Source organism: Lagopus muta, chromosome 4 (genome assembly GCF_023343835.1).
Source record: "Lagopus muta isolate bLagMut1 chromosome 4, bLagMut1 primary, whole genome shotgun sequence".
NCBI classification, from domain to species: Eukaryota; Metazoa; Chordata; class Aves; order Galliformes; family Phasianidae; genus Lagopus; species Lagopus muta.
Genome location: NC_064436.1, coordinates 53,302,327 through 53,329,548, shown reverse-complemented (window position 1 = coordinate 53,329,548; position 27,222 = coordinate 53,302,327). Strand labels below are relative to the sequence as shown.

Sequence of the window (27,222 nt, the reverse complement as noted above, 5' to 3'; positions counted from 1 at the left end):
ATCAATAAAAATTGGAATCTCCTCTAAGTGTGATATGCATTTGTAGGTAAAATGTTAGCTTTAATGGGAATGAAAATGATGCAACTTCAAAGCAGTAGATAATAAATGGAACACCAGCTCAGAGGTGAGTGGAAGTTGGGTATGCAGCAGAATGATGAAGGGGGACCCGGCATAAACTGCTGTTGTGCATGTGGATCTCTGAAGGTATTAATTGATGGCTGCATGTTGGGATGATGAGATGTGAGATTGTGTCTGATGTGCAGGGGGTGGGAAACAAACGAAAGCCAACAAAAAACTTGGGAATGGGGGAAAAAAGGAGGGGGGAACTTACTCAACTGGATACTTTCGTGCCCTAAAGTAAAAACTTGAATTGCATTTAACTTGGTAACTGGATCTCTTATAAGCTGTTATAATTTTGATTTTGAGAGTAATTGTGGATTGTTCTATGGAAAAAGCCTGTTTGTTGGTCAGAAAGAAATAATGCAAATTACAAAGAAAGGAAAATAGTAGATATAGCATTATTACTTGTGAAAGGGTATGTAAAACTAGAAAAGGTCTGGATAAAGCTCACCAGAGTTCTTGTGTGTATGTTTTTTTTGTATGAAGAGGCGTCAGGTTTCTCTGGTTTTAAAAAGCCTGCCTGTAGCCATACTTCCTTGGGAGCCTGAGCCAATATGTGTTAGGCCTCCAGCCTGTGCTCCTCATTCCGAGTGACTTCCATTGAGTAAACTGACATCTTCTGCTGGAATAATTGCTGAAACTGTTGAAGTGAAGGTCAAATGAACGAGAGCTGTGGCAGCAAAGGAAGGAAGGTTGCATGGTGATAAAGGCTAAGTGGCTGGAGGATGGGCACTACAGAAGCCAGTGGGTTTCAAGTCTTAAGAGCTGTAGCTGAAGATGTAATGGACCTGTCTGTAATCGTAAGAGGCAACTGTAGGTAGTTAGATGGTAGTTACTCTCATGATAAAAGACTTGGGGCATTCATTGAAAATTAGGTTCGAAATAGACATCCCACCTGCCCCACGCTTTTTTTGGCAGGGATGAAGGGGAGCAGAGGTGTGCTCTCTGAAGAGCTGGAATTAAACTAGGAAATGCATTGTGGCTATGTTATTTGAGATGAAACAGTTTGGCAAATGCTTGCTGTTTTCCATTGGCATTTCATTTTTTTGCTTTATGCAAATGCTTAAAGTGATTGCTAACATAGAAAGTATAAGGTTAAAATGCTCAAAGTAGAATATCATAATGTTATATGTTGTGTCATAATTCATGTGGTAAATTTTTGGAGAGATGTTCTGAAGTGGAGGCTATTGTCTTATGGAATTTTTGCTGGCACTGACTTGGTAAATTAATTTTATTCAACTGTTTTTCTTCCATTGATTTGTATTGGTTTGTGGTCTCCTAAGTGGTATGTTAAAGCTGAATTTTCTTTTCAGCTGGAGGATAATAGAATTACAGTGACTTTTTCTTTTTTATTTTCTTTATTGTTCATAATTTCCTATGTCCAAAAAGCTGTCAGCAGCAGATTAACATGCTTGCAGAAGCCAAAGTACAAGACAGTCACTGTCTTGTAACTTAAATAATTGCTTTCTATATTTTTAAAATGTCCCCCAGCCACTCTTATTTGCAGGATGTTGAGGAATGACAACTTTGCACATCTTGTGGTTTCTTGTCCTTCCCCCCTCTCCCCCCCCTCCGAAAAGGTTTCAGAAGCTAATGAGAATGAAAATAATTTCATTTAGAACATTCACAATTGTACAAGAAGCAATTAAACCATCTGTATGGGAACTGCTGAGTCATGGCCTGAACCTCTGGTCTCCTGAGGTGAGCAATGAGGCAGCCCTGGGAGCACAGGTAAAGGCAATTCACCTGTGCTGCCGGAAGGGGTGGAGCCTGGCTGCACCTCTCCTAGACCCTTTTAAGAGCTGACTGCCAGTGGGGAAGGATCTCTTCTGGAGATCCACTCTGCTGGAGTTTCATAAGCGAGCCCAGGACATGGGTAAGCTTTCTATCCTATTATTTTTTTATCATAATCTGCTTTGCCAAACTCTATTGTTTATTTCATAATTATAACATCTTTATATTCATTGATTATACACCATCTGATCTTGGCGTGTATTCTGGTCTGAAAACTGACTTCACAGAAATATTTCATGAAAGTGTGTAGTTCACATTGCCTTTTTTATTGTGCTGTGCACATTAAAACTGAAAGTGGAAGTGAAATTTGTCTGGTAACAAGGATGTATTGCACGACATTAATGAAATCATGGTGTTTGTTTGAAACAAAAATACAACTTGTTGTTCCAAGTCTGTATTGTACTCTCAGTGACAATAAGGAGGCACTTAGTTCTAGTCAGTTTAGTAGGAGTGCAGTAAGAGACTTGATAGAGGGAAGGAGCATTTATTTCGTTATCAAGACAGAGCTCCAATTATGATTTGTATAACAAGTTTTATGTTCAGTACTTTGGAAAATACAATTTTATGTATGAAGTTCTTTGGTACTTCTTGTATATAGATGGGAATTAGAAACATCGACTCTAAACTGCTGTAGAAATCAACAGTAGGTGTGTATCCTGTGATCACCATGGAGGCTGCCATTTGTACAACTGGGTATTTCCAAGCCCCTTTTGTGAGGCTTGGTAGTGAATTTAAGAACTTGAATACATAGAGCAATCTGTATCATTTGGAACTAAACAATACAAGGCTGTTAGTCCTGTGGTTTCCTAAAAGATAATATATTTATTGGGTATTTTCTTAATGTTTGTATGTGAAGTAAGCATTAGTTGGAAGCGTGGTACAAGGTGAATTATGACATTCATAGTGATGATGAGTACAGGTACCAATACTAATAATGAAGTTGTCGAAGTATTGCAGTTCTAAGTGTTAGGAAAAGAGCAATATTTACCTCTGCCTAATGTCTTGTCCAAGAATTTTAAATAGCTCTATTCATATTTGAATGAATTCATACTTGCATGAATAACGAGCCTTTGGCTCTGATGTGTTCACTTGTGAACAGCATTACCTGATGATCTTAAGTTTCTTGTTGACATAGAAATATTTTGAAACTCACTTCCTCTTTGGCCTATCTCAGAGTTGTGATAAATGCATGTTGCTTCAAAGGGTGAGTTCTAATTAGTTGGTTTGTTAAAGAGATAGAACCCCTTGATTTTTACTCATTGTTAGTCATTTTCTGCTTGTACTTCATTTGAATTAATAGTTGTAATAATGAAATCAACCTCAGCTATTTTTTTCTTGACCTGAAAGGTTTTAAAGATAACTTCTATTCAAATATAGAGGTCTAATTAATTCTCTTGTGATCAGAAATTGTGTTTTGTTGTTACGGCGTCACACCAAGAGTGGCTTTCAGGTCTCCTTCACCTCTTACCTGCTTGCTTTTTCTGTTGGAGGAAGTAGGCAAATGAGTATTTGCATTTGTCAGATCATGCAGAAGGCTTTGCTGTTAGTGTTGCTTCCAGATAGGGTTGGAAGTATGTGGGATGCTTTCTGGTGAAGTCCAGGGTCTGGGGCAGAGGCAAGCAGCCAGACCTAGCAGCAGGTACTTTGCACACTGGGTATCTCCAGCAGTAGGCCTGCCACCCTTTCCTTGCCTTCTTTGCCTGGCTGCTGGTCATGCCAAGAGCTAGTGGTGCTGTACTGGACTTGGAGAGTACTGTAGCATATAGGAGCTGGTGTTTCAGGCCATTCAGGATGGACAAAATATACTTGGATACACTTTACTGTACATAGTTTCCTGCTTACTAATTTTATTTGTTGTTTAGCACTGTTGAATTTGTAGAAGTAGGGGCCCGTCGTTCTTGAAGTGCTTTCTTGTGCTGTTACTTGAATTCTACCCTTAAAGTTTATGTTCATTTTACACCTCTTGAGGTGTTGATATCCAAGTTATCCAGGCTCCTTCTATAACAGACATGGAGAGCAAACTTAGTTTCTTATGAGGTAGCAAACCCTGTTTGGGTATGAATCACACCATTGACTAACTCAGTGTTGGATTCCTGTTGGATATAAAGAGGGATGAAAGTGTGCACTCAGCTCTATACAGAAAATTTTCTAGGAGCAATGTTTAAGACTTGGAGGAACTTCCAACTTGTTTCAGGGCATTATTTGACCTTAAACTGTAATCTTATATCTAACCTTAGACACTTCTTGAAAAAAAGGAGGGGGGGAAGCTGCCTTCAATGTTTTTAATTTTTGAATGTCAGAGAATGATTAACTACTGCTCAAGTTGGATACTAATTTGATATTTACATTCATAGCACTTCTTGAGTGCACTGATGTCTTGTTTCCTGCCATTTAGCTTTAAAATGTTGCAAGATTAGGTTTCAGTCAATCCGTAATACTAGCTAGGAAGCTATAATTAATGTGTTAGCGAAGGGGAGGTGGTGTTAACTCCTTCTCCCCATCTTTCATGTCCTCGTTAGCCATAATTTATTACTTTCAGAAGGTTTGGGACTTCCTAGTGGATGATGTGCTAGATAAGATGATCTATGCTTGAAGTCGCTTCAACTTTTGAACTGTTTTACAGACGTAATTTGAACAGTTGGATTACAGTGCAAGGCCTCTCATTTTTTCTTTTTTTTTTTTGTGTGTGCTACAGATGTATATGCCAATATCTGTATTCTATAAGGTTTACCAGAGGTAGCAACTACATTGCTATCAGCTCGTGTGGTTCTGGAACTCTAACAGAAAATGCTTTAGATCTGTAGATCTAAATGAAGCTCACATATAAAAGAAAGAGAACAATTCCACCTCTGCATTGATTGGATCTGGGAACTTCAAGTAACGCTTTGTACTTCAGAGCAGAATGTTGTGCTAAATTGGAAATTGTGATATTCTCGCCCACAATTGTTCGGACTCATGCAACTGTGATTGGTTTAGTCACAAGGAGAATATTGGTCTGCCTACTCTGTCTTTGCAAGCTACCATAGCACTGGAGTTGCTCTTCGGGATTCATTAGTATTCATAGGCACTTCACGTAGGAAGGATGAGAGTTGTGGGCAGTGTCTTTTATGATAGCATAGACTTGTCTTTGAGAGATGTCAGAGAGCTGGAGAAAGTCTAAAATATTCAAGAAGGATTGATGACATTTTATATGCTGCTTGTTTGAAGGCTACAGTTGCCTTGAACTTAGGGGTCTTTTGTAGTCCTTCAGAATGCCTGTGTTCTGTGCTTTTCTTGTGCAGCTCTTTATAGAGAACATCTAGCTGTTACATATTACTAATGCAAGTTGCATTAAGTCTATGTTGATGCTTAAATTCTGTAAAGTACTTCTGAGTGCAATTGATTGTGCTTCATATAATTACAACTTCCTGAAATGTGCAAGCTGACTTTCTTCTATGCAGATTGGTTAATAACTATTTAGATGCAGTGATTTGTCTAAAACAGAATGACTTGTTCTGTCATGTAGTTCTTAAGTTATTTTTGTTTTCCTTTAGCAATACTTTGGATGCCTGTTCAATGCTACTTTTGGTCACATCTGTTACTTGCCTCAGTTGAATGTCCAGTGAAATTAGTTGGGGGGAAAAAAAATGCAAGTAGATTTCTGATCAGCTTTTGTGTTGTTTATAAGTTGGTGATGCAGTTCACGTTAGGAATTAATTATGAGTGTGAATACTTGGGAAATCTAGAAATGTGATGCCACTCTGTTTAGGTTAATTAAAGCATTCTTATTGTCAGAGCTTACTCTGACTTTCTGTGGTGTTGTCCTGACTAATGACTGCTTGTGAAAATTGTGCTGCTCTTTTTTTCTTTTTTTTTTTTTTGTATTTAGAACTGATGTCACCTCATGTCAGGAAGGGTTTTGCGTTCATTTTGGCACACAGTATATATGTAAACAGACTTGCTTTGTGATGTCATGATAATATCCACTCTGAACTGCTAGAACCGTACTTGTGTACACTGAATCTAGTAAGTAACTTGAGAGAAGCGTTCCATAACAACAGTAATGTTGTTAGCATTAGCAACAGTCAGCTTTCAGTGGAAGGTGACTCAAGATTAATTTCTCCATTGGCCTTAACATTTCATACAGCACCCAGGCATCACTTGCCCAACCCCTTGGGAGAGATGAGAAGTAAAATGAAAATCAGAAGAAAATAAGAATAATGAAGGATTGCTAGCATAGCCTTCTGAATGTTCATCAGTAGACAGATGATGGCTGAAAGTGGATAGAGAAACTAAATATTCTTTAATGAATATTGGTTATAGTCATTATTATCTGCTTCCTTCTTACCCCCTGCCAGCTGTTGCTGATCCAGGAGTGGATTAAAAGGTTAAAACCTTATCTAAGAACATACTCATTATCTTACAAAATAAGTGAAGTAGCTTATCTAAAGTCTTAAATTATCTGTCTACCTGTGGCTCGAGGAGGATTTTGTCTTAGCACGTGACTTCAGCATAGTGATTCAGGAAGACTCCTCCGAAGAAAAAGGTATTTATGGGCTGCTTTATGTCCTAAAGTGTGAAGACTTGCAGCAGGCACCTTGTTTTTTTTCTTACCTGTAATAAGCATATTTGTGTGATGTTCATCTCCCTTTGGAAAACGTTTCATGTTTTGGATATGATCTTCAATATAATTCATAAATGAGCATTGCACCATGTAAAAGCAATTTTTATTTTTTTTTACTAGTAGCTTTTCAAAATAATATCAATTAGAAAAAAAATAAAATCATTGTCTAATTTATTTTTGTCTGTTTTTCTATCACCCTGCTTGTGTGCTCTTTGCATATGGAAATTTCTTTTGTTTGGAATACTTTTTTGAGATGAGTAGAACCAAGCAGAGTACCTGAATAAAGGAGGTATAATTACCTCAGTGTTGCTCCATTTAGTAATTTAACAGCTGCTTATTAAGCAAATAACTTAATTAATACCAATTAGCAAACTTTGTGGTAAGAAAGTTTTTGCTAAAGCAGATTCCAATGTGTATAATTACCTCAGGTGACTTTCTGTGCAGATCAGTCAGCAATGGTTGCTTTTATACTTCTGCACCTTTCCTTCTATATCTCCCTTCCTGCAGTTCTGGCTTGGATTCCTCTTGAACTGGTAGGTGGGCTTTGTTGTTGGTGTATGTGATCAATAGCAAAATTCAGAGGGAAATAATAGAATAGTTATGCTTGGATTCAGTTCTGTGATTGAACTTGCAGCTCTCCAGCACTGATGAGAAGAAAAGCCTTAAGCTTAGTCTTGGGTATAAACTGATAAATCATTTGAGTAGAAAAGATTTATTCTATACCTAGTGTTCAGTATTTGTCTGCAGTGTTTTCAGCCTGTCTATGAACAGTTGTCATTTCTTTGGTTGAACAACTTACGCTGTCTCTTCTACTGTGTACAAAAACTTACCTGGTTCTGGTACCACTTATTGGCTGTTGATTTCAACTTCAAAAGGAAAGCCAATGTTTTCCAGGCAGATCTGGATGTAGATGTTGTTTCCTAGAGCATATTTACGCAGTACTTATTCTATTGATAAGAGAAGAAAAAAATCCAAGTACTTTGAGACTGATTAAAAGGAAGATAATAAGAGGAAGCGTAGCTATTCCTTATTTGGTAAACAATTGATGTTAAGAAAGCAGACAGATGGAGAACATGCTATCAGGAAGCAATTTGACTCTGTAGCCAAGCTCAGTTGTGGGCCCAAATGGAAATATGGGAAAGCTTTCTTGATTTCTACTGATTAAATTGTGATATTGTGTGTATTTTTGCACAAATACTTGATAATGTGAATTACGTTCTAGTGATTTAGTTTTTCAAATTCTGCATGTAGTTAAGACAACATTGTTTCTTTTAGCTTTATCATGTTCTCTTCTGTTCCTTAATGGAAAGACTCCATTAAAAAAAAAAAAAAAAAAAAGGGAAGAAAATAAACACATTTTCATGTGAGAGCTAAATTCTGTTCTTGCAAAGAACAACTAAGGATACTGAGACGCTTGCAGGCTTTTTTCTTTTTCCCAGTATGATTTAGTTTAGTGAAAAAAAAGTTCTGGGTATGATACACTTAAGTGGTGATTTCTGCATGCATTTGCCTTCTAACAAATTTGCATCTAACATCTTTACCCAGAAGTCTTGATTTAGAATGGGGGAACACAGCCAGTGCTTTTGAGTGAAAAATAGGTGCGTGATGGAGTGAATTTCATTGTTTGAGGGAATGCTTTGCTGAGACCCTTGAGCTGGTGTGAACTCTAGTGGGACTGCATAGCACCAGGCAGTCCTAGCAGCCTGCTCTGGAAAGCTTGGGAGGTAGGGCTTTTTAGTTCAGGTACAGCACTTCTAAAACAGATGAACTACTTCCATGTTACAGTGAGACATATATGAAGGCATTACTTAGTCTTTTCAGCACTACTATTCTCTGCTCATGGAATAAAGATGTTCCTGGCTTGCTTATGCTGACTTAAGTGATCATCTTTCACAGTGAGTGGAAATCATCTTTGTACATTGAGATTTGTCTTTTTTTAGTTAATCCAGCCTGCCTGGAAATCAGCTTTTTTGAAAGCTTAAGACCTGAAGTGGCAAGGGAGGAGTGAACAGTTGTGGATTTATGACCATAAGAGCTTTGATTGAAGCTCAGAAGATGTGAAGCTTGATAGTTCTAACTAAACAATTCCTCTGCAATATCCTATTTGAACAAATAGATTTTAGAAATTTCATTTTCTAACTGCATTTGGAGGAGCATGTGAACACTTGTGCAAAAATTACTTTGGCTGGTTTAGTGAAAAAAAAAATAAATGTTATCTAGTTATGCATATCTGCCATTGTTGATGAAATAAAAAAATGACCAGTGAGACCTATTGGTGATAGGATAGGTGGATGGTTGTACTGGATGGTCTTGTAGGTCTTTTCCAACCTTGGTGTTACTGTGATTTTCTGTGACCAGAATGAGCCACTGAAACAGTGAGAGGCAATGGGAAGGATGAAGATGTTGCTGTCACTGCTTTAAGACAAAGAAAAACCCCTAGAAGGTGAGGAACTTGATTTTATTTTATTTTTTTTTAGTAGAAGGGGATGAGAATAGCAGGTTATTTATTATGAAATATTAGGATTAATGTGTCACTATAATGTGACATACAAAATGGGCACGGCTTTTTCTTAAAGATGTAGTAAGAATATTCACTTTGTCAGTGTATCCAAACTAGCTGATAGTGAATCCTAATTATCCCCTTTCACAGATAGAAATTGATTAGAAACTGGAATAAAAGGGGAAGCTTTATGACACTTGTGACACTTATGACGCTTATGACATGAAAAATGGGGAGCATGGAGGAGACCTGGAAAGGAAAAAACAAAAACATGAGCAAAATAGGGAGGGAATATCTGTGTGTGTTGGGGGTTGGAGGGGAGGAGTGACACAAACAAGAAATGTAGCAACCCAATTTATTTTAGGAAGGGGCTGCATTAAAAGTAGAAAGTAACAAGCTATCAGTTTTCTATTCGTATTTAAGTATTACACTCGTTTATGGTGGGAAGAAGCATTATGCTTCTCCTGGCTCCTTATACATTACAGTTTGTGTTGGTAGCTGCGGCTATCTGGCGGCGTGTGCAAAATCCTGTAAACTGCTTTTGTGCTAGATACAAAGTATAGCGTTTGGGGCTCTAGCTACTTTTGTAGCTTGTTCAAATGGTGCTGTTTTCCTGGCTGTGAACTGAGCATGCCAAACCACGGACCGGTGGCTGTAGCCATAGAGGCTCAGTGATGTGCTAAAAGCGATTGTTTGCTCTGCAAGTCCTGCCCGAGGCGTGTGCGAGCTGAGTTACGTGTTTGCACCCGTAGAAACAATCTCAGGACTCATTTCAAACATCGGTTTTCTATTGTTTTCCCAATTAGCCGATGACATAGCTGAGGCTGTGGTTGTGCTGCATTTTGCTCTCCCTCTGCCTTATGGTAGTGCAACGGATCTGGGGGTGGCTCGGCAGCAGAGCTTTAATCAGGAAGGAAGAAGCTGATGGAAATGATGGGTTTGAGGCAGTTTGCAGCTGCACAGGTGGCAGCAGGACATGGCTGATCGCTTGGCTTGATTTCCTTGTTCCTGTTTGAAACCTCTCGAGGTGTGGCTCCTCACAGCTGCGCATGGTGTGGGTGGATAATGCTGCTGGCTGCAGGCACTGCAGTGCAGGCAGAGCTGGGGTGACACTGGCAAGCTGGGATTGAGATGCTAGGGGTTGCTGAATGAATTCTGCTCTCTAGCAGCGATCTGAAGAATAAATTTCACGTGAACCTCTTGCCCTGGCTTGTCGTTTCCAAATTGTCATCAGATTATTTAGACAAGGTTGAAAACTCTCAAATTCTTCCTCATTTACTGGTTTGTCTGTGATACTGCAGGTGGTTTTCTTAAGTAGGTCAGTGGGCATGTGCTCAGTCTTTGATATATGAAGCTGACATGCATTACTATGATATGCAGCAATACCTGTGGGATTGGATAAAAAAAAGTGTTTTAGAAAATAGGTAGGTCTTAAGAGGGCACTCATATCATGATGTCTCTGTGGGAAAAACTAGCTAAAATCCTGCTTGTTTTCGTTAGATCTACCTAGTTGCTGGGTTTTTGTTACTTAGCCTATCTTTGATTTAGCAATTCCATACACTGCTATTTGTCCTCATAGAATCACAGAATGGCTTGGTTTGGAGAGGAACTTAAAAACTATCGAGTTCTGATCCCATTGCCATGGGTAGGATTGCCACCCACCAGATTAGCCTGCCCAGGGCCCCATCCTACCTGGTGTTGAACACCTCCAAGGATGGGGTGCAAATGTACTGGATTTTGTGTATACATAACAGCATACGATTATAACAAATGCTCATCCAATTTGAACAGCTCAAGTGAGTATTTAAGCATATAAAAGATCTTTTTTAACAACAGACCCACCTTTTTGCTGTCTCCTTTCAGGGAGTCATTTCAAATTAGCCTGCAGGTAGAAAGCTTTGCAAGTAAGAAAATAGTATGCTTGCATTCATGTAAGGAGTGTTTCACTCATATATAGTATTCCACGTGAGAATGGGCAGAAATTACTTTTTTTTTTTGACTAAATGGGATACATGCTTTTAGTGTAAAAAGTATGGGGACCATCGAGTAAAAGTATGGAGAATATGCATGTTCTGTAGTTGGATTTTCCATCTGCCACCTTATTGGTCTGACTTTTCAAGATTTCTTCTGTTTGCTTGACCTCTCCTATGGAAAGGCACATTAAGTATTCGTAAAAGGAACTTTGAACTTAAATTTTTCTAATCTTCTCTGCTGATATTTGCAGAATTGTCATCACTGAGAGATTGAACACTAGTCTGAACATTCAAATTTATAACATTTTCTAATAATTGCTGTAATTTTTTTACTTTATATATTTGAAATAGTAGGTGCTTAATTTTTGACTTAGTAGAGTAGTCTTGCAGTCATGTCTTTACCTTGAAAATCATGGTATAATTAATTGTCTAGCTAAAAGAATTCTATTAATCAGGTCTTACTAAAACAGAAAATCTTTTGTAAGGGATAAGTAAACCAATAGCCCATGTGATCTCACATGAAACAAGGGAATTTAAAGAAGTCCAGTGTTTAGATTTATTTAAAACGTGGTTTGAAATAATTACTGTTTAAAAAAAATGAACAAAGAATGTTTTATGAAATGCAGAGATTAAACTTTACTCTAATTTATATTCCCTACTGATTTCTGTATTCTCCCAGCTTGTAGATTAGAAACAAGCAAACAAAAAAAACCCCAAAAAACAAAAAAGCAGAACAATGAAAATTCCAAGTGTTTACATTAATAAATTAGTAAATTTAAATAATGCTCACATGGATTTTTACATATTGCTTTGCTGTTTGATTGAATACTAAATGTTTTCTCTTTTTTTTTCCCCCGAGTAAACTCTTCCTGGCAAATCTTAGAGAAAAGGTTTTAAAGTGCATTAAAGCCCACCTTTCAGTAATACTCAAGCTGACAGCTTGTACAGTTACATGGAACAGCTGGTGTTGTTCACAAAAGATTGGAATTAATTCTTATAAACCCTGAATTGGCTTCCTCTATAGGGTGCTGCTGCAGGTAGTTACAGTTGAGCTGCCTTAGTAGTAGTTTTCTTGTTCAGGTGGAACTTCTTTTTGTTCAAGAGTGAACCCATGTGGGAATAAAACTGGGTACCTTTTCAGGGTGTTGTTTGCTTTAATACTTAAAACAGATCTTAATACTTAATGATGATCTCCTTAATTCTACTTCAGTTGTTCTGATTTTGGTTGCTTCTTTCTTTAGTGCATTTAATTTGCAACAGTTTTTGCAGCTTTCCAGTTTAAAAGTGTGGATCAAGTCTAATGGTCACAGATTCTTTTTTTGAATATATATGATGTTTTTTTGTAAGATACTTTTGCTATGCTTCTGTGTAATTCCTTTCCCTTCCCCCTTCTGTTGATTGTAAGTTAGCTGCAAGCGTCTTGAATCTTATTTTTGATCGAGATTGCAGTTGGAGTGCAGTAACTTATGTAACACTTGTTCATAAATTACCTTCTCTGCTCATAGAAGCAGTGGAAGCGTTTCAAAACAACTATTTTTTTCTCTTCTTCCTTTATACTTCTGCAAAAGAAATTAACCCTTCTTGAAACTTTTAGCCTACAAACTGTTGTATGAATGTTAATAGAGCTATTAAACCTTGATCTCTTTTCACCTTTAGGGAATCTCAGGTAAGTTGGTGAAAGTGAAGGTGAGGCTGCTTATGTCACGTACCATATCAGTGAATCCCTTTGGAGCTATGAACAATGCCAGAAACTTTCTTCTCTTTTAATTATTGCAAAAGGCTGTATACTTCTGCTACAGACATCTCACTTTGAAATGCAGGTCCCCACATATTTGGGACTAGATCTGGTCATGTGTAAGTACAGTTTTAGCTTTGCCTTTGCAAGGTTGTTTACACAAAATGTCTCCACGTGCAAGGAGGTAGCAGATGCTAGTTGAAAGGTACCCCTGGAATTCAGTCTTGTGTTATAAAGCAAGTGTGTCATCAGAACTGGAGCTGGTCATCCATAGCTCTCTGGCATCTCCTGAAGATTCTGTATCTTCTCAGTAGCTTGCCATACTACTGCAATGCCTTCCTGGCAAGAAAGACTGACTTGATGTATAACTTGGCTTTCTTAGCACGTATTTGACTGTTGCCCCATGTCTACCACTGCGGAATAGGGTTTACCATCTGCTGTCAAGTGATTGCAGGCTGTTGTTAATCACCATAGTCTCCTCTTCACATGACTGCTGAACGAGCACAGCTTTCTGAAAATAAGTAGTCTCCTTGAATTTATGTAAGATTGAAATGTTTTGTTTTCCTAAGCCTTATGAAATTGAACAAGTATGTTAAACACAAGATTTGGAATGCAAAGGTTTTAAGAATGTGTGCTGGTACTGGAATCAAAGCCTCTGAAAAAAGGTTAAATTCAGCTGCGTGCTGCCAGTGTGTTTGCGTGTATACACAGTCAAACAATACAATATTTTACTTAAAACAAGTTAAAACAAGACCCAAAACAAAAAAAAAAGTAGGGGTTACCTGGATATGATAGAGTGTCACAGAGTTGTAGGGTTTGGAAAAGGACCTGCTAAAGCTGTTCCCTACAATAGGTTACATGGGAAAGCGTCTAGGAGGGTTTTGTGGAGACTTCTGAAGAGATATTCAGTTTCTCTGGGCAGCCTTTTCCAGTGCTCTATCACCGTCAGGATAAAGAAGTTCATTTTCATATTTGTATGCGTTCCAGTTTTTGCCCATTGCCCTTTCTGTTGCTGGGCATCATTGAAAAGAGCCTGGTGCCATCCACTTAACTGCTGCCTATTCAGTATTTATAAGCATTGATAATATGCCCTCTTAGTTGTCTTTTTTCCAGGCTGATCAGTCTCTCGGCAGCAAGTCTTCAACTTTCCCTCATAAGAGGGATGTTCCAGGCCCCTAAGCATTTCTGTGGCCCTCTGCTGGGCTTTCTCTAGAAATTCCTTGTCTTGAACTGAGGAGCCTGGAATTGGACGCAGTATTCCAGATGTGGCCTCACCAGGGCAGAGCAGAGGAGGATAACTTTCCTTGACCTGCTGGCTATGTTCTTTTTAATACACGCCAGGATAACGCTGGCCTTCTTGCCCACAAGGGTGCACAGCTGTCTTATGGCCACCCTGTTATCCATCAGGACACCCAAGTCCTCTGCAGAGCTTCTTTCCAGCTGATCAGCCCCTAACCGATGCTAACCTATAACTGATGTGTTTATTCCTTGACAGGTGCAGAATGGTAATTGTTGAGCTAGCAGGGCAATAGGTGACTCATATAGTTTAGGATAGGTTGATATGATATTGAAAATGAGAAAGTTCTGTAGGATAGCTGTCTGCTTAGGCTATAGTCTAAGCTTACTAAGTTTACCTTTATGATGTTGAACTTCAGAGCAACAGAAGGTAGCTTTTCTTTTCTGACTTGGGTTCACTTTTCATGCAGTGCATATGCAAATATTACCATTCTTTGGTCTGTCTGGAGCATTTCTAAGACTTTGAGTTCATCTGCATGGCAGAGAATTTCTGAATACCTGTGTGGGTTTTCTTGTCTCCTCCCGGTATGAAAACTTTCCAACCCTTCTTAAAACAACTCTGTAAAAAGGTTCCTATATATTCTATTTGTGATACTTTTTCTGTGGGAAATAGAAGGCCTTGTGAGATTGAAATTCACTTCTAGGGAAATAGAATCTTAACTGAATGTACTGAAGTAGAATTTATCTTTCATGTTTCTGACTGGCTTTTGATTTCATTAAGGGCCTTTCTTACCTTTGGGAAGTTATTTTCGTTTTGATAATTAGAAATGATGGATTGCCTGTACTTCTTGATGTTTGATGTTTAAAAAGAGCAATGTATTGGAAACACTTGCTTTGGAATTTGGCACTGGCCCACTTTTTCTCCTTGTGCCTTTTGCAGCGAGTAAATATCAGAAGTGTTGGTAATTCAGTGTATGAGAGATCCAGCTGCATTTATAGCATGTATCCAGCGTAGTTTAAATAAAATTTGGTATGTCATTTGTCAAGCTTCAATCTTTGAAATCTGACAGATGCATGTCACTATTAGCGTTTAAAGTATATTGTAAGACTTAAAATTTTAGTTAGCTTTATGCATAATTGTCATGAAGTATTCTTGAAGAGTAGTCATTATCTGGAAAAAGCTTACTGTCCTTCATTTGATCTTGTATTTGGCTTGCACTGGGGAGAGAGGAAGAAACCAAGTCATTAAACTTAATTTTTATGAGTATCCTTTTGCAGGTGGTTGCAATCTCAGTTGTCACAGTGTTAAAGATCTTCCTACTTGCTTGTGCTTTCTTTTGAGTTCTCTGTAAATACCTGTCTGGCTGTTTCTTCTCTTCAGGAAATTCTTTTGTGGTATCAACAATTTAAAATGAAAGCCTCCAGTCCCTGGTGCTGTGTAGACAGGTGTCAGTTTGTTGGCTTTGAGACAGATCCTATTGTGTGTGTTAAGATCTTGCATTTTGAAATCTTCCTGCATATTGTGGTTCTTATGCTTTGGAAAGTGGTCAAAACAATTAGCTTGAATGAAGGAATACATAGAGTTCCGTGTTGTGTAGCCACACATCAGCTTGTTCAAGGGGACGATGTGTGTGACTTCATCTCAACTTGATGGTTGTTATCTGCAAAACAAGTGTTCTAGGGCACAGCCTTGTCCTGTGCATCCCAGTAGTGAGGGTCTAAGGTAATGGGACAAGAGTTTCTCTCTGCATTGTAGAGTTGTTGTTCCATTACATTCATTCTGTTTTTCTGTTTATTGCTCACCTGCTGTGTTTCTGGCTGAGTTCAGCTGTATGAGAGGTTTAGAAGCTGCCTGCTTCTGCTTCGGTTTCTCCTTTGCAGTTGCAAGTCTTTCATGCTGAAGTAGTTCCCTGAGCCTTTCTGCAGCATGGTTGCACAAATGTGCTTTTGTCGGTACAAGGAAGAAAGCAGTATGGGGCAGGGAGATGGGGGTACAAAGAGTTTGGAATCATTTTAGCACTGTGCTTTGGCTTATTCTTTAGAGCTTATGTGAAATGGTTGCCTTACCTCTTTGCTTTCTGGATGTGCTTGTGCTGCTGGGGAGCAGCTGATGGAGAAGTAGCACTTCGCCTGAACCAACACACATTGCTAACCTAGAGAATTCGGGAGTTTTACACATTACTATTGTGTATGGCTTTGAAGCCTACTGCTTCAAATTTATATTGAAGGTGTGCATCTGTTTTTGAAGGGGAAAAACTTTTTTTTTTTTTTTTTTTTGCTAGAATGCATCTTCTAACAATCAGTTTGACTACAGTATGTAGCTTATTCTGAGGCTTGAAGGTCTTGGGGTGATCCAGGTTTCCTGTTTTTTTTTTTTTTGTTTGTTTGTTCTGGTTTTTTTTTTCTTTTTGCATGTGTAGTGTTTGGCTCACTGTATGGGAGCTGGCTTCTTTTTCAATGCCTGCTTTAACACCTAAGGGATAAGCGTTGGCCAACGGTGTCCTTCTAAAGACCCAAGAATACATTTATCAAAACCCTGTCAGCCAAAACATATGTAAGATATGTACATCTGTGGTTTATTCTGACACTCTTATATCTGCATATGTTAAGTTTAAGCAGCAACACAATGATGTTTTGTTATTGACATGGATGCGAATATCTCCCCCACACACATTCTAAAACCTTAACAAATGAAATGAGGGGGCCTGTTTGGATGCTTTCTGCATCAAATAAATCATCAAGGTGAACTGGGATAACAGCCCAGTTTATCACTTGGTGGAATTTGTCATAAGCAAAATATTAGACAGTGTATTAGCAGGAGCAAAACTGCCAGTTATGCACTGTGGTTGTACAATCTGGAGTTGGATGCGTGTGCTAACCGCAGAGCTTTTTATGTAAGCTTTTGAAATTAAATAGTCCTTTACTAGCTTGCAGTGTGCACTACTATATCTTCACCTAGGCTAATTGAACTACTTAGAGAAGTTGATATTTGTGCATGCTCAAAATTCAGTTCTGGAGGGAATTGTTTAATTATGACCTTATGAATTAAAGGAAATGAATCTACAGTCAGCATCTTTGGATTTATGAAAGTATAAATGTGGCATAGGCTAATAAATTTAATGCTCAAATACTAGAATTCCAACAGTTTGCTTACAATGAAAAAAAAGTGCCTCCATGTTAGGGGCTTATTTTATTATAATGCTGCATTTTGGTAGTTTAGGTTTCAGTTGTACAATTCTGATATGCTCTTTTAAAGTATAAATACATTCTGACAACATGTTGTTACAGGAACTGTGAGGGATTTGATGATGCTACAGATGCTGCTCACAGAGGATTAAATTTGATTCCTTGGTTAGAACAGTTAATAATATATGTGCTAGATCGGATGGTGTAAAAGACTTGAAGTAATTCAGTAATGTCAGCAATGCCATGCTTATGTGACTGGTTCATGGATATAGGATATGATTATGAATCACATGTGAAAACAAATATAAGTGTAATTATTCTGGTTTTGCTTGGATGTAAGTTTATAATTTTAAATGAAAATGATGACTTAAAGCAGTTCTCCAATTAATAATTTTAGGATGCTTAATTCTAATTGCCTAAATGTGAAATGGCTTGGGTCTTAGAAGGTATTTTTAAGTTTTTGAACCACTTCTCTTAACGCTTGTCTTTTACATAATTTTGAATAAAAAAGATTTAGCAGTATGGGAATCCTTTTCAGGTGATTTTGTGCTCTCATTTTCTTTCTATGGTTTGAACTACACTTTCAACATGAAAAGTTGGATCTACTTAAGTTATGAGTGATGCCGCAGCAATGAGGTTGTTCTATTCTGCAGATCATTGTCCTCCACTGAGAAATGTAGCAGCCCATGCTCAACTCATGAGCTGTATCCTAATGCAGATTGGTACATTGAGTACTGACTGCAAGCTTTCACCAGAAGGCTGAAGATCAGGCTGTGAGATTAATTCATAGCAGAGGTGTTAATAAGTATGCAATTCTGAGCAAGATGATGAGGTTTAATACAGAATTTAGTTACTAAGAAGTTTGCAGATACCATGTGAGCATACTTTTAGGCAGTTGCAGGTCATCCTTAAATCTGATTTTCTGACCAAATTTGTAAAGTAGCTTAAATGCTATACTATTCTTGTTTGTTTGTTTGTTTAGAGCTGACAGATTTTTTGCGTGCACTCACGTAAATGATCAAGCATAAAGTACATCTATTTCTAACTTCCCACCCTTAGAAAAGGAGGAAGTTGTTACAGTTGAGAAATTAACTAGTTAGACCTAAAACAAGCCGAAAGGTTAGCTAACCATTATGTACTTAGATATGCTATGTGCTAACAGTCATTTAGTGTATATCAATATGTGCCTTTAGTTTGTGTAATCAGCTTAATTGGTATCCTGTTGACTTGCACTTGATTACTAAATTCATAGTCCAAGTTCTTTTATAACTGTGGGATCTAAAGTAATACAAGGCAAACAGCAACTGTCGAGTCACTTTGTTTGAGTTAAGGTTTGTTTCTCTTGCAGATCTGCTTATGAATGTCCATTTTTGAACCTTGTGAATTTGTTTTCTTGAATGTATTCTAATTTCAGATGTTAGTAATTACAGTAAAAAGTATATCATGCATTTTAAAAGGGGTGTTAAATAGTGCATATCTGAACTTGAAACAATTAAATTTCTATCTTTGTTCTTGTATATAATAACGTTTGCTAAAGTGAGATACACCTCTATTGCTAAGAGGAGATATTAGATATGTCTTTTTTTCTTTTACTGTTCATGTATGTATAGGAAATATTGTTCATAGGTCAGGTTGGAAGGAGAAAAAAGGGAGAATTGTCATTAGCTGGCTTAGGATGCATCTTCATCTCCTGGCGTTGTACTGTTTTGTTGGGGCTAGCAGGAGTTCCTCTTTCATGTCAGCTGTCTTTGAACATTTTATACACATGTGGTCCAGCTTCTTCTCCTCTTGTGCAGGGGAAAGTGTGTGAAGGAGATGGAGGAGTCACAAATCCGTCTTTTTGTCAAGTCACAGAGAAGTACTGTAGTTTGCTAATTAACCTACAATCTAAGTGAAATGTTTGTACCGATACTTAGTTTTTGTTAGAACAATCCATGATATAAGTACTCAGAACTCTATATGTACGATAGCTTCTCTTTTCAACAAGCATTATTGGAAGATTTGCTTCTGTATCTGTAAAAGGAAAATTAGATTTGAATTCTTTTCATATCTTTTCCTTTGAATAAATAGTTATTGCCAGAAAGTTCTTAAATTGTGCAAGATGCTTTTTGTGTCTTAACAGGCTTTTCAAAAGTTAACCATGTCTGCCCTGCTGTTTTGTTCATAGCTTTTGATCTGGTAAGGAAGTGACATTTGTAACCTACCTTAAGGCTTGGTTTTGGAAGTGGAATGAGCCGTTAGTTCCTAGCTTTCATTGTGCTGTTTGGGGAAAGAAAGAAGTATTCAAATTCGCAGTTACTTTTTGGTGGTATGGTGAAAGCAGTTGATGGTGATTTGTCAGGAAAATAAAACCCAGGTCTGTTTTCATCAAATTTCTACATGTGTAAACATACTCAACCTTTATTTACCAAAGATAATGAAATGGCAGAATAAATGGATGCTTCTCAGCAGTGGCAAAAACAGATATGAAACTGATACAAAGATCAGCTGTATACAAATTGAAGGAATGTTGATTTATCTTAAGGTTGTTTAAGGTGTTCTTTCTTGTTAAATGAAGGTTATTTAGTTGATTTTAAAGAATTATTGCAGCTCTTTTAGAGCAGAACTGCAAATCACGTCATCTTCCACCTTCCCCTTGTTATTAATTACTAATATTATACTTTATACATATAATATTAAATAATTATATTTCATACGTACATTTAGAAACAGTATTTCCAGTTCCGGGGTTTACAGACAAGTTTCATTTTTTAAAATTTCATCTGTATTGTATAAGTTAATAGAAACAATTGAAGAAATTATCTGAACTTCTAATACAGTGGCAGAAAAGCCCAATGTGGAGAGCTTGAAAATTCTTCAAAGACAGCAGGACGTTCTTGTCTTTTCTCCTTTCCCACTGTGCCCCTTCCCCTTTTCCTGCTGTCATTAGTATTATTGCATATTGCTTTTCAGAAAGCTCATTTAAGTAACATGAGTGTTTTGATTAGAAGATAAATGCATTCTGCGCTCTTTTGTCAAAATTGTCTGTTGTTTTAACATTTAGTGGAAAGATATGCTGCAGTGATGAACTTTATTTTTTTTTCTCTCATCATTTAAATAAATGTCACAAATAACATTGTCAAGTTAACTGTTATCCTGCTCAGCCTACTTGTCGCATGGAGGAGTTTAATTATTAAGAGTAGGAGTGATTTGGTTTGGGAGTTGTTAATTGAAAGAATAAATGAAGCTCAATCTGAGGATCTCTTCAAGCATTTGAAGATTTTAATGACACATTATGTAAGGATTTAAGATAGAAGCTGAATGTTTGTTGCTTTTCTTGTAAGTAGCTGTTTTAAATGTGGTGATATTTGTGAAAACGGTTGCTTTGAAGACACCAATAATCTTGTGTATTGGTCAGATTTGTACCCGTCTTTAAAAATTGTTGCTGCTTTTTTTTTTTCTCCTGAATTGAACAAAATGCAGTGTATTAAAGTACAGTGTAAAACTAAATCACAGAAAGAAATGTAAGCTGTAAAGAAATAGTAATCGTAGTGAGAGGAAGATGCGTTTGGTGGAGAGGTGGCAGAGAGTGTTGTGGCCACCTGCTTTGACTCTGAAAAATGCAGTGAAATCCCACTTCTGTCATCATAGCTTATTGAAGTGCAGTTATTTTGAGCTTGGAGTATGTGCCTAAGAAGCTGATGTTATAGTGTAGTGCTTGCCTTTTGTGTGAGGCTTCCCTTTATCCCAGATGGCCTCTCAGTAATGGGGAACCATAAAGCTAGCAGAACAGGGTATATTCCTGAATGTACCAGAAAAAGGCAGTCGTGGAAGCATTGTAGGCTTCTGTGGGACTGCTCTATGTTAGTGTAAGGAGAAAAAAAAAAAGGTTCTGTTCCTTCTAGGTGAGTGCTGAACAAACATGATGTGTTGTAACCAACTTGTCCAAATAATTCCCAACAACAAGCTCCTTTAGCAGACCAATTCAGAAATTTCTAGGCATGCACCTGATTTCTTTTTGCTCTTGAAATTATGAAGATTTTTTGTTTCCCTTTACTCTTAAGGAGGTACCTTGAGCCGTTGAGAAGCCTTTAGGGTGCTTTTGAGCCTAGATCAAAATTGCAAGCATCTGACAAGAGTCCCTGTGATTTCATGGGCTCTATTACAGCTCTGATGCTCTGGAGTCCATGTGCAAAATGGGGGTAATAACTGCAGGGCTGCCTGCTTGTTGGTGTCTTCATCTTCATTCTGCAATTTGTTATGCTGCCAACAGTTTGGGGAAAAGTAAACGCAGGGTAGATGACAGGCTGCGTTGTGATCTTACACCCTTTTGCTTTGGAGCCATGTGTGTTCCTAAAATAAATTTCATGGGCTTTGCTGACATGAACACTTGAAGATATGGGTGTAATTAATTTTACTTATTGCTCTGTGTTGACAATGTCACTCTGTAAGCTGAAGTCCTGTTACCATCAGGAAGTGGGATGGAAAAGCTGTGATGCTACAGCACAGAACTTCAGCTAGAAGTTTCTCATGTAGCTCCTTTTAAAAGGGAGAGGGAGAACCAAGTGCTGATTTCCCCGTATTTGTAAGGACAGCTTCCTATGAACTGGATAGGATCTCTCTGAACTCGGTTCCTTCTCGGACTGCCTCCTGCAAGAGCAGTTAGCAACAGTGGCCTGATGAGGACTGCTATTTCCTGCCCTGTCAGGGCTGGGAGGCAGCCTCTGACTTGCTCAAGACAGGATTAAGGTTTACTCCTGAAGCTGTCAAGTTTGTTGAGCCATTAATTACATGCTTAATATTTCAGTGACAAATTCCCTCTTTACCATGAGCGTAATGTCTGAAATTTCTACGCTTTTGACCTGTGTTGAAGGCATGTCCTCACAATGTGTGCTTCTTGTCTTGAACATCATCTTTTGCTTTTATTTCACTGATTCCTGTTGATTTATTCATTAAAGATCAAATTTAAGTTACCGGGTATACTCACTGAACGAATGCTTGATACTGTCTTTGTACTCTTTCCAGTGATAATGATTTTGAACTCAAGTATTTGTGACAGCATGTCAGCCTAGGACGTAGATAGTAGTCCAGACCTAAAAATTAGGTTTGTCCTTAAAGTGTAATAGAGGGTTTTGAATCTCAGAATCATTGTCTGGAGTGGATTCCAAGTGCGAAATGAATTACCAAATATTCTTTTCACTTGTTGCTGCTGGGCTTTTTATCTGCTTTGCCAATGAGGCAGAATGCTGTATTTTAGAACCTTTTTTTGGATTTGGTTAGGGTTCTGTAGGTATTCTTACAAATAGTTGTGGGTTTGTAAATTTATTTTTGTATTTTTGAGGTTGTTCTCTGCAGAGAGGGTTGACAACTTTTAGTCTGGTAATGTTGCTTTTAACTAGATTGCATCAAAATAAACTTGGAGGTAAATCTGGATTCTGTTTAGGATGGATTATTTTTTTTGTTGCACTTGATGTGCTCCTGTTGTATATTTCTCAGACCAAAAAGCAGCAACTGGAATTCTGCCTCTGAGAGAGATCAAGTGTTCCTGGGACCAGAGCATGGGATATTTGCTGCATAAGTAGCAGCCCGTTTACTTCTCTGAAGAGTTATAGCTTATTCAAGTGCCTTCATGTTTAAATAAGCGAAAAAGGTTTGGCTGGTTGTAAAGAAAAGTCCTTCGCTTGTGTGGGTTGGTTAAACAGTAGAACTAGCTTCTTGGAGGGGTGGCTGGTACCACATGCCCCTCAGTATTCAAGAGGCATTTGGGCAATGCCTTCACAAATGTGCTTTAACTTCTGGTTAGCACTAAACTGGTCAAGCAGTTGGTCTCAATTTTTTGATGGCCCCTTCCGACTGAACTGTATTTATAAGTACTCTGTTTAGGAAACTGATCAACCTCAGTGTGAGAAGGTATCATCTGAGAAGGCTTGTGATCTGAAAAACTGGCCTTTCAACCAAAAAAATCAGAAATGCATTTGAGTGCTTATAAACTGTTATTTATCTGATATTTTATACTATATAAGAATTAAGACTAAGTTCAAGTTAAACAAGTTAAAACTGTCTTTTAATGTAAAAAACAAAATCTTGAAATGTCGCTTCTTTCAAGTTGCATTCCAAAGCTGAAAATTGTGATGGGTCTGGTTTAATATTTAGTTACTTCTCTTTTTCTTTTTTTTTTTTTTAATACAGCTATTTCATGCGTCTCTGAGATTTCTTTTTATTTTGTAATAGAGCAGCTATGTTGATTTTTTTTTTTTTTTTTTTTTTTTTTTTCTTAGTTGAAATATGGACACATGGAACTGTCAATTTCACTGTAATGAAACTTGTGTATAAAGTAAGAATGCTTTGGACTCGTGTCTGTCTGTAGTAGGATTAGCCCTGCTAATGTGTCTGAGATCTCAGTTATGACTTATTTGCTGGCTTTGTACTTCAACTTTGTAGCTTTATGCAAGTAGAGTCTTCTGGGTGTTTCTTAATAGTTATTATTTTTAATGTATAACAGACAGAAAAGCAGAATCATGCCAATTTAATTGGTATGTTAAAGTTTTTTTTCTTATGTAAACCCTAGATCTTATCAATTTGTATATGTTTTATTCATGTTACATATAAATGAACCTTTAATATCTTTTCTTGCAACATGAAAGCTTAGTCTTCTGGTAGGTAGTAGAAGAAGCAAAAGATAATCATGCCTCCTCCGATTGTATTGGCGTGGGTTAAGCAGAATGTGCCTAGCTGTAGTTGATTGGAGCTGTGCCTTTTAATAATGACAATATAGTGGGAAATAATGGTGAACTAAAAATCATTTCTTACTCTTCTGCATCTCCTATCATTTGGTTCTGAATGCATCAGAACTAGTTAAACTAGCTACTAACTAATGAAAAGGTCTGTGAAAGGTAAATCTTTAATGATGGGTTGGTTGTTAAACATTGTAGAATTGAGCAGTGTTTGTCATGTCATGTAGAAGGTGAAGAACTGATACCTAATTTGACATAGCAAAGCCATCAGATGTGCACAAATCATGAGCCTTCTGTAATAATCATGGATGAGAAGATGCTATTTTTGGCCCGGAACCCTACTCTGTGGTGACATTGCTGTTTTTGATCAGCATGTACAGGGTTATGAGATCAAATATTTTTGTCAGTTTTATTTTCTTTTTGGTGTGCTTTCTTTACTTGCAGTCTGCGTGTATTTTGCCTGTGTATGCTACCTACAGTATTACTGCAGTTTAGCTATCATTCCTTTATTTGCTTGTGAAGCTGCGATTGCAGGACATGACAACTTATTCTTGCTCTCACCCTCCTCCACTTTGTTTTTGCCAGGCTTTCTGAAAGGCGATTGGAAATGAGACAGTGGCTTTCTTTGGTGCTGCAGCGATAGATCACGCAGAGTAGTTGACAGATAGAAGTAGAGATAGTTACAGGGTGGGGGGTGGGATTGCAGGAGTCTATCCCAGCCTCTTCTGTGAGGCTAGTTAAAAAGAGGATGTTTTTCTTTTCATTTTTTTGGTAAAAGTTTGCCATGTAATCTGAAGGCTGAGTGCAGTCAGATACATATGCACATACAAAAACTCACATTCTGTGTCTTGCTTGGGATCATCATGTTCTAGAGAGACAGTAATTAATATTTTCTGTTCTGATTTGTTTTTCCCCTTTTAGATCCCTGCAGTTCTCTCAGCCCACCGTGCTTTACTGAGGAGGACCGGTTCAGCCTGGAAGCCCTTCGCATGATCCATAAGCAAATGGATGATGACAAAGATGGTGGAATTGAAGTAGATGAAAGTGATGAGGTGAGAGGATAGAAAGCCCTCACTTGTGCATACCTGCAAGGTCTGTCCTTTTCTCCCTGTTTTACATAGCTGCTCTGATGTTCCAGAACTCGAGTAGTTGTTCCTTTTTTAAAACTTGGCTCTTTTTTATGGCCAAACGTGGAAGTTAAATCTGGTTTCTGGAGGTGTCAAAAATGAAATATATTAGTCCATTGTTCTAACCTAAAAGAAAAGTTTTTAAGGCTCACACAAAGTGGATATTTTTGTGATTAGCGTTAAGAGGCAGACCTTAGTTTAGCTTGCAGTTAGGGTAACTAAGAGTTGATTTGAACTGCCAACTTTTATTTTAGTTTCTTTTTTTCTCAGGGTATTGCTGGGCTTTCCTGCTTACCTCAGATCTCTTTCAGACACTTCTTGCTTCAAAACAATACGTATTAAAGACACTCTAGAACAGTCTTTTGTTGTCATGCTTTATATGTTGTTTATGGGCAAGTAGTAAGAACCTTCTGCTGTAGGTTAATGGTCCTATTATAGCCTATAGACTAATGAAGATTTGTTATTTAGACCTGCCTTAAGCATGGCTGCTTATGGTTGTGCTTGGCTGAGCTTGGTAGGCATTCTTCTGCTGACTCTGGAAGAGGTCTTGCTTTTGTACTTAACTTGACCATCTGGATCTGAGATTTACTGGGGAGGAATAAAGATAAATACTTGTAGTTTCATTGTTCTTGCTTCTCCTGCTTTCTGGTAGGAGAAAGGAAGGGGAATGAAGATGTCCCCTAAAAATGAGAATGTATTACCATGTGGTTTTAAGGTGAGTGAGAAAAGTCTGATTTTTTTCATCTCTTTATTTTGTAACTCCATAGGGCAGATAGTTCTCACTGAATGACATAAGTTGTGAATTATGTCGATTCTCTTCTGTATGGTCATGAAAACTGAAAACTGACACTGATGCTCAATAGGAATTTTCTGTAGGAATCCTATACAGTGGGGAAAATGATCCCAAGTAAAATAACATACTTAAGGAAGTAACTTTGAGGAAAAAAATTCACCCTGTACTTTGAAGTATGCCATGGGGCAGCAGTTAAGCACTGAAAACATTCTGTAACATTAGAGCTAAATTGCTTATCATGATGTTCAGGATATGGACAATCCAGCATGTGAACTGAAATTCTGGTGGTTGTGAGATTTCTGAATGCCTTTTCAGGATGGTTGAAATATGTTGAAAAATGTTGAAACACTTATGCATTGGAAACTTTCTATTGGCTTTCTGTTAGTATTCAAAAAGCTTGCCCTTGTGTCCAGTGGACTTCGTCTTTATTTCCGAACTTAAGTTTCTCCCTGAGCAGTTCTTGAAGAGATGCTGTTATAAGTCGTATGCAAGATTACTAAAACTGTGTGTTCAAAATACTCATTGTGCATAAACTAAATTAGCTGAAATGTAACCCTTTCTCTGCCACTTAATTTATTTTAAAGCATTGAAGTGTTTAATAAAAAATACGTTAGTTTTTTCTTCATTTACTTTCCTGCAAATAGTGTGTATTTGCACAGATGTACTTTCTTCCAAGATAATAATTTTAGGTTTGCTAATAAGAATTGCATTTTAATTGTAAATACAATTAGTAATCTGTATGTTCCTGTAGTGCTTGTAACCACATCTCAATCTTCAAAAATTTTATAGTTTAAGAATGTATTTACCTGGTTACCTTATTACAGTATATACAATAGAATATATACAAAATGTGTCCTAATAGACACTGCTTCAGAAGCAGGTGTTTTCTGTAACCGTAAGAGTTGGCAATGCTGCTTGTTTTGATTAAAGATGAGAACAGATAATAAGCCACTTTACTGGAAATAAGTCTTGCTTAAATACAGGTACTATGAGTTAGTGGATTAACAAGTTAGTGGATTTTCTACTGTTCTGTGCTGCATGGTTTTTGTTTACAACAAGACTCCTGGAAGAGCATCGTATTGATATTCACCATGTTTTTTATTTGGCAGGAAAAATACAACAAAGCACATTAAATTTTTGCTGAACTAACACAGTGTTATGATTACAAGTATATATTTACACAAAGGAAGGAAGTTCTTGTAAATAAGTTATTTTGAGAGAGGAAAGGTAACAAGAGGTAAAGCTGTTAAAGTATTTTAGCTATTTCAATTTGCTAATTCAGTTGAGAACTCCTAACAGTAACTCCAGGCATCTTTTTCTAAAGTTTCTCATGTCCCCCTTTTTTTTTTCCCTGTAAAATAGCAGTCTCACATAAAACCATTCCATAAATTTCTCTTGAAAGTAAGAAAGCTTGTACTTTTCTAAGAAACTTTATTTACTCA

The 27,222-nt window shown here is 37.5% G+C and overlaps 1 protein-coding gene across 3 annotated transcripts in view; it reads left to right on the top strand.

Annotated features, from left to right (window-relative positions):
* STIM2 (stromal interaction molecule 2) overlaps nt 1-27,222 on the top strand; it is a 63,782-nt gene that overhangs the window by 8,483 nt on the left and 28,077 nt on the right. For 2 of the 3 annotated variants that reach the window (XM_048941587.1, XM_048941589.1), the window contains exon 2: nt 24,782-24,912. In XM_048941587.1, coding sequence (XP_048797544.1) covers nt 24,782-24,912 — 131 coding nt within the window. Of the gene's footprint in view, nt 1-1,977; nt 1,997-24,781; nt 24,913-27,222 lie in introns of those variants that run through there. The other variant, XM_048941588.1, reaches the window with a different exon arrangement.